General features: G+C 39.9%; 1 protein-coding gene across 1 annotated transcript in view; it reads right to left on the bottom strand.

Moving 5' to 3' along the window:
* Nucleotides 1-703: 703 nt before the first annotated feature.
* Nucleotides 704-9,983, bottom strand: part of LOC140230355 (cytosolic carboxypeptidase 1-like) — a 52,449-nt gene continuing 43,169 nt past the window's right edge. Inside the window, exons 19-24 of the mRNA XM_072310504.1 lie at nucleotides 9,661-9,841; nucleotides 8,713-8,842; nucleotides 7,414-7,563; nucleotides 4,724-4,900; nucleotides 1,766-1,980; nucleotides 704-1,033 (exon numbers count right to left, since the gene is read on the bottom strand). Of these exons, the coding sequence (XP_072166605.1) occupies nucleotides 778-1,033; nucleotides 1,766-1,980; nucleotides 4,724-4,900; nucleotides 7,414-7,563; nucleotides 8,713-8,842; nucleotides 9,661-9,841 (1,109 nt within the window). The 3' untranslated portion in view covers nucleotides 704-777. The remainder of the gene's footprint in view (nucleotides 1,034-1,765; nucleotides 1,981-4,723; nucleotides 4,901-7,413; nucleotides 7,564-8,712; nucleotides 8,843-9,660; nucleotides 9,842-9,983) is intronic.

Raw genomic sequence — 9,983 nt, 5'->3', positions numbered from 1 at the left:
TTATGATTCTCAGTTCACCCGTTTAAACCTGTTTATATGATACCATGTTTCCCTCCACTAGTAATAGCTCAAGGCAATTTGAGTAAACAACCAAAATATAAAACTACACCGTCATGGTAAACATGAAAGACAGCCATTATACATTACGTTTCTCAACTAATATCAAATTCACCAAGGAGAATGCATTTGCAAGAAATTAAACAATAAATATTTTAAAACAAGCACCTTCCATGCTCAATAAAATGGTTCTGGTATCAATGTGACTGCGTGTGTATAAAAAAAAACCCTCTATTAAACCAATAAAATAAAATATTCTTCATAAACTCTTTACATTTTGATTTCAGACTTGGATATCAAGCTTGCACAGGCTTCTCGAGGAAATTTCCTCGCAGCTTTTTCCCGACTCCACATGGCATTCCCTCCAAAGCATTAGTCTGCTTGGATCTCTAACACCACTGGCACTTCTTCGATGACCACTCTACATCCCTTTCACGGATGGTCTTTGCAGTCAGTCCTCAAAAGTTTATAATGCAGCACGCTCCCATTACAACAAACACAGTCTCATTTCAACAAAGTAAAAATTCATGTCCCAAAATTATGATCCAAATATATATATATATATATTTATATATAACTATAACTTCATTGTTCAGCTGTAACAAAATTTTGCTGTAAAATAAGAAAACTGCCAGTCTCAAGGACTTTGTTGTAACGGGAGTTGCCTGTAATGAGGTCCTCACTATCAGTGGAAAACTGTCTTTAGATGGCTTCGCTGTATCATGACGGCTCCAGCTCGACATCATTAACCGCCGCCTCCCCGACATCCCCTTGTGTCATCTTTGGGATGGCTTCTTCGTCCAGTCCGAACGCATCCTCGTCGGCATCCTCCTCTTCCTCCTCATCGAGCTCGTCATCCTCCTCCTCCTCCTCCCCGTCCTCGATGTCGTTCTCACTGGGTGTCAGCTCCTCCTTCAGGTCAGTCATGATGTGGCTACGCTTCCTCTCGGGCACCGCCTCATGCTCCATCTCCAACCTTCACGAGAGACAGAACAGAAAGACGGAAATGTCATTCACATGGTTAGTATACATACGTATGTCAGGTATGAGACCATAGGCAATCTGACTGTAGTATATGGCAATGGCAACTACTGACTACATGATCAGACTCCATGCAAGATGTACTCATTAAGCAGGGTACCAATCTTGGACCTCATACAGCTTTCTTAAAGTTAACCCGTTGAGGACGAGTCCCGAGTATACTTGGGCAGGTGTCTATGGGAAATGTGTGTTGTAGCAAAATCAAACCGTCCTCAACAGGTTAAGTAGCATGGTAGCAACTCTTACAATGACATGTATACTGCACTGTATATAACACAGATGCTTTGAAGCTTTGACAGCTTTCATACAAGGTTAAGTTGCATGGCAGCAAATCTTACAATTACATGCTAACTGCACTGTGCATTGTGTAGATGCTATGCACAGCTTGGTGTCCAAATCTTGCATCTTATCTTCAAAATAAATTTTGACATATTCACATGTATTTCTGCATGACTTAACTTTGAACAATGAAAGCAGTTGGTAAATTTATGATGTTTGGTTGGTTTTCTCGAAACATTTGGCTGCTACAGAGTGAGAAAACTATAACTCCCTTTTCAAGATATGGAGGAAAAGACAAGTACATTTTCTTCAAAGGCATACGTGCAGGTGCATGGATTATTTGTTATACAAACTTGGGCGATCTTTATTACATGAGATGGAAACTTACAATTCGTCGGTATCTTCATCATCCATGTTCTCGGCCTGTGGGAAACCACTGGGCCCCCCTAGGCTGCCACCCTCTGCGGAGGTTGCACCAGCGGCATGGTTGTAGACGTGGCGTCGCGAAGAAGCGGAGGCTTCAAGACGTTTGGCCAACTTGTGGAGGCCTTCGCAGAAGTGCTGTCCCATCTCTTCAAGCATGCTAGTACTGACTTGTAGGCCCTACAGGTGGATGAGGAATAGACCAGTTCGTAATTCCACTTTGTGCATGAGCAGAAAAAGGTCATTTGTACCAACAAGCATTTTGGTTTGTAAATTCACTGAGATATAAAGCATCTGTGATGTGATGATTATTCATGCGATCCTTATCTAAATGGTGCTTGCCAGCACATCCACCCAACAGCAAGAATGGTATTTCGAAATATAAAAGTAAATAGGCTGTTATTGCATGCCATACAAAACAATGAAATGGATGCCTGCTAAATTGTCAACTGATGGGGTATTCTGATCACCTGATCTAAACACAAGTTCATTCTTTGTTTGAACATGATTCCATACATTGTTACATCGGGCAAGCTTATGCATTATGCCGTTTTGAAAACGAGTAAAGTGCCTAACCAACTGCGAAAAAAGAAAGGTCATTTGTACTAATGTGTACATGAACTAATTCCGAACTTGCTTATTGTCATTAGAGGAGATGGGGGTGAGGGAGATGAGAAAGGGGTAAGGGAAGGGTGCACAAAGGGTTCAAGGATTGGAAGGAGAGAGAGAGATAGAAGAGAAGGGTAGTGAAGGGAAGGAAAGAGGACAGAGTGAAGAATGGGAACAGGAAAGGGGAAAGGAAGGGGTTAAAGGTCCTGTTTACCTTTGGGAGCAGTGATTTCAAAATGTTCAAGATATCACATTTGATGCATGTGTGTCGGTCTGCTGTGTCACAAAACATCCTACCATATAAGATTTTCACAATAAAACCTTAAATGTAAGGATATATTAGTGTTTTTCTCAATAAATCGTAACTGTAGACGGTTTAATCCGGAAATATTCTTATTGTAACTATTGTTCACATTTTGTGCATTAAACAACACTTAACATCGATTATACGGATTCAAATTTTTACACTGGTTGTTTCTGTCCCTGACTCACAGTTTAGAACTATTTCAAAGCACTAGTGCTGGGTTTTTGTTTTATCTGCAAGCAGTAAATTATGCCTTTAAGAAGGGGAGAGGTGGAGAAAAGGTGAGATGATAAGAAAATGGTAATGGCGGGGACGCCAACATGTAAAGGAGAGGAGAAAATTGAGAGAGGGGACGGTTAGAGATGAGGGGAGGATGGGAAGGAGAGGGGGATTTAGAGTAGAAGGGGACAGAAGGATTGACAGAAGGGGAGAGAGTCAAGATTCAAATATGTGTCAGAACGATGCATGGAATTTGGAAGATTGCAAATCTACTTACAGATCGTACCTTACGAGAGTGCTCACTAAATGCTTTCTTGAAAAAAATGAACAATGGAGGTTGAACAAGGTCATCACTGCTTATGTAGCGACATTATCTGCTTTTGCATTTGGAAGCCCGAACAATATTGCCTATGATGTGAATATTAACCACATGGAAACAACCAACTTTCACTTCATTTTTGGTTCTTTTCTTCATCACAATCTGTTTGCCTTTTTCATCAGTCACTTATGCTGGCACACTGGCTGTGTCTGACATTTTGTCAAGGAATAATTATCTCCCACTGCCACACTCTTCCAAGAAAGGGGCGTTCCCTGTCATGAAACACTACAAGCTGGAACTTCCTGTCACAAGAAGTCATATAAATGATGCAAGTGACGACAGCAATAAGCTAATTGGGATCTCTAATTGCCATGTGCTTCTTTCCGTTTCCTGGATTCTTTCTCTTGAAGATGATATTACCAAAAGAAACCCTCCATATCCGCTATAACTGAGCTCTATGACTAAATATCAAAAATACACCTACATTGTAGGGCTTCTAATGCAAGACGTTAATCTTGATGGATGACAGAAAATTGTACCTTCGCAAATGTGAGGCCTCAACCTCGGCTTTTTATATTCACACACCAGACTATGCTCAAGTTTGGGCACAAAGAGCAAAACAAGCACGAGGGCATCTTTCATCACATTTCTTTTCTGTATTTTCCTTTTTCATTTTGATACCAAAGTTGAAAGTTCTACGCATTATGGATACTCTCTGGCGCTATCCTAGACTACAATGTATCTCTAAACATACATGTACATGACAAGCCTGAAAATTGGGGGAGGAAAGCTACACTCTAAGCAGATGAAAATATATTTTAAGCGAGAAACAAACAGCTAAAGTGGGAGAAATTCAAATCAAAGCAGGATATTTTGATTAAGAAAATGGCCCCAAAGCGGGAGAGTCGGAATCTCTGCATGAGCATGGCATCTCTTTAAAGGAATCCTATAGCTTTGGTTGAGAACTAACTTCAGGTTTCTAACATTTTTGGTGAGATAATGAGAAACCTCTTATGAGATGTAAAAGAGCATGTATGTAATTCCAAGAGGGATTCAACGTTTATTTGATGAAAATTGGTTTTGAAATGGCTGAGACATCTAAAACAGAACAATCCTAATAATGGGTGGGACCCATCTTTTATTAACCCGTTGAGGATGAGTCTCAAGTACTTAGTATACTCGGGCAAGTGTCTATGGGAAATGTCTGTCATAGCACAATCAAACCGTACTCAACGGGTCAAGATCACCTTGTTTTACTTTGTTTTTGGATGTCTCAGCCATCCGTAAACCAATTTTCACCTAATTAGCTTTGAATTAGTCTTAGAATGGTATGCTCTGTACTATTTCATACATTGTAAGTGGTTTTTTGGTATCTCACAAAGAGTTAATGGCCCAATCTTCCTCTCCACCAAAACTATACCATCCCTTTAAAAGAAGCTTGCTCACAGATGCCTACCAGATGGATGCCATACCTTGTACTTGCCCTGGTCGAAGCCGCAGTAGGTGCTCTCCATCGTGTAGCTCCGGGCCACTCCCATCTCTCTCCACACGACCACGCGAGCCGCCGAGTCCTTGTCCTTGTCTATTGTGAAGCTGCAGGTGCTCAGCGAGAAGGCAGGAGCGAGGTTGTTCAGGATCCTCGGTAATTGCTGTCGTGAAACGGACATGGACATTTCAACGAGTTAAGATCGGACTCTACATCCCATCCAAGTTGTCATCCTGATAAACATGTTTTCCGGACAGAAACATGTGATGCAAAAACATCATCAACTTGAAAACCGTTTCATGATAAATAAGCAGCATCCCTATACGGCACTGCTACTGAAAATACCAACATTAATAACACCGGTATTTGGAAAACACCACTAGAAAATACCAATATTAACACGGACAGTGGCAAACAAGACCACACACACACAAAAAAAAAAAGAGACCTAGTGGGTCTAACTCTCACTTGAGTATTGTAAGATCACCTTCAATGTATTTTGCAGACTATTACCTAAGAAGATCATGGCAAACTTGGGGAGTTATGGGGGGCCTCCAGGGGTGTCCATTTGTTCACATAATGTATATCTTCTATTGCCCTACCAATAATACCTGCCAAGTTTGGTAAAAATTTGACCATGTGTTTTAACCCTATTCTAACTGGGGGGGGGGTCAAATTGACCCCCCCCCCAGACATTTCGCGCCACGATTTCGCAACGCGCAAAGATTTTGCCACGTCGTTTCACGACTTTTTTCATTGAAGTCTCGCGCATATTTAGAGACTAAATTTGCGACGTCCGGGTACACCGTTTTGAAGTTATATAATGTTTTGCATATGCATGTCAACCAAAAAACAGCTCAAATTCATGATAACGTGTGCAAATCCAATGCATATTGTGTTTTTTGGTTAAATTGATATAAATTAGATTATTTCAACTTTTAACCATTGAAATTAATCAATTCTAGTGTAGATAAGCCTGAAAAAGTGCCTGCAACAAATTTTGGCAAAAAAAAAAGAAAACAAAAGGTCGAAAAAACACTAAAATACATAAGAAATTAACAAAACAATAAAAAACAAAAGAAATTGATTTCGATTGTGCTATTTTTTTACACGAAAATTGTTTGATGTGTCTTGAGGAATTCTGACACAAAAATTTAGCAATCCTCCAGTCTTTTTAATGGAGTTATAGGTGAAAATATGATTTCATGCACAAATTTGCATAATTAATTTATTAAAAATAGAAAGGCAATATTTTTCTATTGTATGACCATGTAATCTTGTAGTTGACATCCAGCTCTATCTTCACGCAAAATTTCGCAGCGATCGCGCGATCGGCGGCCGAGATCTGAAGGGGGGGTCAAATTGACACCCCCCCTCAGTAAAAACTTGGTCTCAAATAGCCCAGTTAGAATAGGGTTAAAGAAGACGAGAATATGAAAATTGGCCCCAAATTTGTCTTCTTCTACCCTTCCCCCCCCCCCCCCCCCCCCCCCCCCCCAATTGATTCATGAATTAATACATGTAGCACTAACTCTGCTTTATCACTTTTGGTTCCAGAGAAGAAGAGTTTTAGGGATTCCCTAACTTCAGGGCATTGGGGCCCCTAGGGTTCCCTAGGGAAAAGGAGGGGGGGGGGGTAATTGTGCCTTTATGAACAAACAGATCCAATCACCATACAGATAATTACCTGCTAAGTTTGGTTCAAATTTGTCAAGGCTTTTTCAAAAAGTAGCTAAAAATGTAAAAAGCATACACATGACAAATAAAACATGCTGGACACCAGATGATGAACAATTACAGTAGCTCACTTGAGCCTTTGGCTCATGTGACCTTTACAACAGGAAGTCAATATTCTGAAGACTTATAAGAGCATAACATTGTCTGGTACTTGCACTGGGGATATCACTAATGAAAACCAGGATAAAAACAAGAAACAGGGATTTGGTAATGAGCTCCTACACCCAAAAACATGCCATCAAGAGTATAAAAATAGTTTCAAATTTGAACAATCAAAAAGAAAATTGAATACAAATCATGACATTAATAAAAATTATGAAGGAAATCACACAAACACGAGACTATGGTGGCTTCTGATTCTACATTTGAGTTGTATACATTACTTGAATTTCTGTCTTTCCCAACGCTAATACAAGTATAGACTTCATGAACAGACTTCCTCTGCCACTACCCTTGGTAGAAATACAGATCAGCTTTTATTTCTCATAAAGCCACTCAAAGAAACAAAAATAGTAATGTTGTTTTCTAATTCAAATGATGCATTTGCCTGCAATATGGCTGCACTATTTTCAATAGAAATAAAGAAGTAACAATGGGCTCAGCCACACACCATCACAAACAAATCAAGGTCTTTCCAAGCAAGCAAATACTTAAATGTTAAACCACCACACATAATAATCATGTATGGGCCAGGGATGCCAGTTAAAATGAAAGAAAGGGCCTGAAATCCATCTACTGCAGCTCATCTGTGCATGAAAAAGCCTGAACTTTGAAACTGCCAGGGCCTGAAATTCAGGCTTTTGCCTGAAAACTTTATTCCACATGCCTAAGAGTAACTTTTTACTTTACAGAAAGAGAGAGAGCGAGAGCGAGAGAGCGAGAAAAAAAGCTTTCACTGGTAGTACAGTAGATGACAGTAAAGCCCTCATCCCTCCTCACCTTGTAGCTGGTGTCCTCAACTTTGGCACCGGACACACCAGAGGGGATGCCAAAGTTCTGGAGGTCCTCCGGTGCATACGACTGGGCAGCACTGTTGCCGAACATGAAGACATTCTTCTTCCGAGAGTGGCCGTGGTAATCACAGTATACCTGGTATTTACGAGGGCAACAGAAAACAGTTATTCCCTCAGCAAATTATTGCATAATAAACAATCTAAACGTAGGAAATAGAGATGATTAGGTTAACCTGTTGAGGATGAGTCCCGAGTACACTCGGGCAAGCATCTATGGAAAATGCGTGTTGTAGCAAAATCAAACTGTCCTCAATGGCTTAAAGCAAAAAGAAAAAAAAAGCAACAAAACAAGTCTCAGTTCCCTCTTATAAGACCATGCATCAATAAACTTTACCTTTGTAAGCCATGCATAGTTTTGTTTGACTTTAAGGAACAGTTTGTCTCAGTATAGACATTATACAGTTGGAATTGGATATGTCTGGAAGAGACAGAATAAAAGGTTAGCAGAACAAATTTAAGAACTTGTGTGTAGAGGCATTGAATAAGGACAAATGCAATCATGATATACTCGATATTTTACGCTTGTAATGAATAGTCTGTGCTTCTCCAGATGTCCTCATTATATTTCTTTCAAAATTGCAATTAAAGTGTCATGCATACAAATTTAATACAACCCAAGGTCGATTTTTTTTCCCCCTAATATACATGCTGTATTTCCTAGAGATCTATGATTACTGCTACATTTATCTATAGAGTATGAACATTGTATATTCTGTATGTCTTTGTGCTGTCAGAAATGTATTTTTCTATCTTTATATATTTCTAATATTGAACCTTTTATGATGTGAATAAAGATGAAATGTATCACTGGAAAGAAGATCCACACATCACTTGAAGAGCCTACCAAACTTGGACTCTGAACATACCAGCAAATAGCCTCTCACACAAAAGTGATTTTTCACTTGTTTTCTTAACCCGTTGAGGACGGACTGATTTTACTACAACACACATATAATTCCCACAGACCCCTGCCCAAGTATACTCGGGACTCGTCTTTAACGGGTTAAAACTGCACTTTGCTAATGCAATTCTACAAAATCTCAGAACATAGATTGTACAGAACAAATTGATACCTCCAATCCTACAGAAAATGACTCCTAGTGGTGACAATTTATATTGTGAAAAAAACAACTTTACAGCAATGTCTATGTAACACAAGTTCTTATTCCTTTTTATTTCCCTTTTCCATTCATCCCATCTATGAAGGAAAAGAAAATTGTCTCACCAGTGGACTTCGGTTGATGAGTGTTAGATATTGCAGCAAGCCCTTGGTGTGGTAGATGGTAGGGTGGAGCTCCTTGTTTGGTAGCAACCATCTTCTGTTCAGATCCTCCCCACTCAGGGAGCAGCGATGACTATTGTGGGGGGAGAATTACAGTGAAGTTTATAACCCAAGTTCAGTCTTTGCAGGAATAGAAGCACTTTGTGAATAAGTCTTTTCATACCTGCCCTGTGTGGCATGAGATCTCTCACATAAGCTAAGGAAAGAAAATCATATTTTGTGACACGTGCAGAATTGCATAGTTTACTCTTGTGCCATATAAATGAATTGTTGGACAAAATTCATCTGCGACAGTGCTCTATGCAGTCAATCCTGCACAATTATAACAGAATGTCTTCTCTTTCATACTCTTGCATATTTCCAATCAAGTAAATTTCAGCTGATAACTCCATCGTGGTTTAGCAACAGGAAAAAAAAAAACCTGTATCAGAATTATCTCTGAGTCATTTATTGCACCAAAAATCCAATAATAATTATAATAATGGTTTATCATTCTCCTTTGCTATCTAAAATCAGAGATCAAAATCACAAGTTAATTGCAGGCAGTTTGCAATCTCTTGTATTTCATGAAGAATGTCTAGCCTTCTGGACAGGACACAAAGAACACTAGGCTCTGGTGTTTGAAGGCCCTTACAAGTATGTGTGAACAAGTATATAAAGTTTATGTGACTTTGTGTGTCTATATTTCTGTTTGAATATTAGGATTGTCTGTCTATCTGTATCAGTGCAAATGTGTGCATGCTCATTCTTGTGTCATTATGTCTGTCAGTTAGCAAGTCTGTCAGTTGGCATGTCTGTCTGCGTGCATGAGAGCATGTACATGTATATCTGAAGAGTGACTGCGTCTGTCTCTGACACCGACACTCCACCAGTTGGGAGAGGAGTCTATACCTTCCGTTGATCACCCCATCCGGGTTCAGCATGGGGACGATCTTGAAGATGAAGGTTTCCCTGAGGGCCTGGGCGGTGGGGTGCGTGCTGACCAGGAACTTGAGCGTACCCTTCATGATGAAGGAGCTGTTGCTCTCGGCAGGGTGCACTCGGGCAGACAGGAAGATGTATCTCCGGTTCCCTAATGGGAGGAATGGGTTGGTGTTTGACAGGTTGAAAGAGCTACAGCGTTTGTATGTACTTAAGGTGTCCATCATCATAAACAGTGTTACAGCAAGTATAAATGATTTGAAAGCATCGTCTCCATACAGACATAAGTATGG

This window comes from Diadema setosum, chromosome 7, assembly GCF_964275005.1.
Source record: "Diadema setosum chromosome 7, eeDiaSeto1, whole genome shotgun sequence".
Classification (NCBI taxonomy): Eukaryota; Metazoa; Echinodermata; class Echinoidea; order Diadematoida; family Diadematidae; genus Diadema; species Diadema setosum.
The sequence above is the reverse complement of the archived record's forward strand: the minus strand, read 5'-3'. Positions and strand labels throughout refer to the sequence as shown.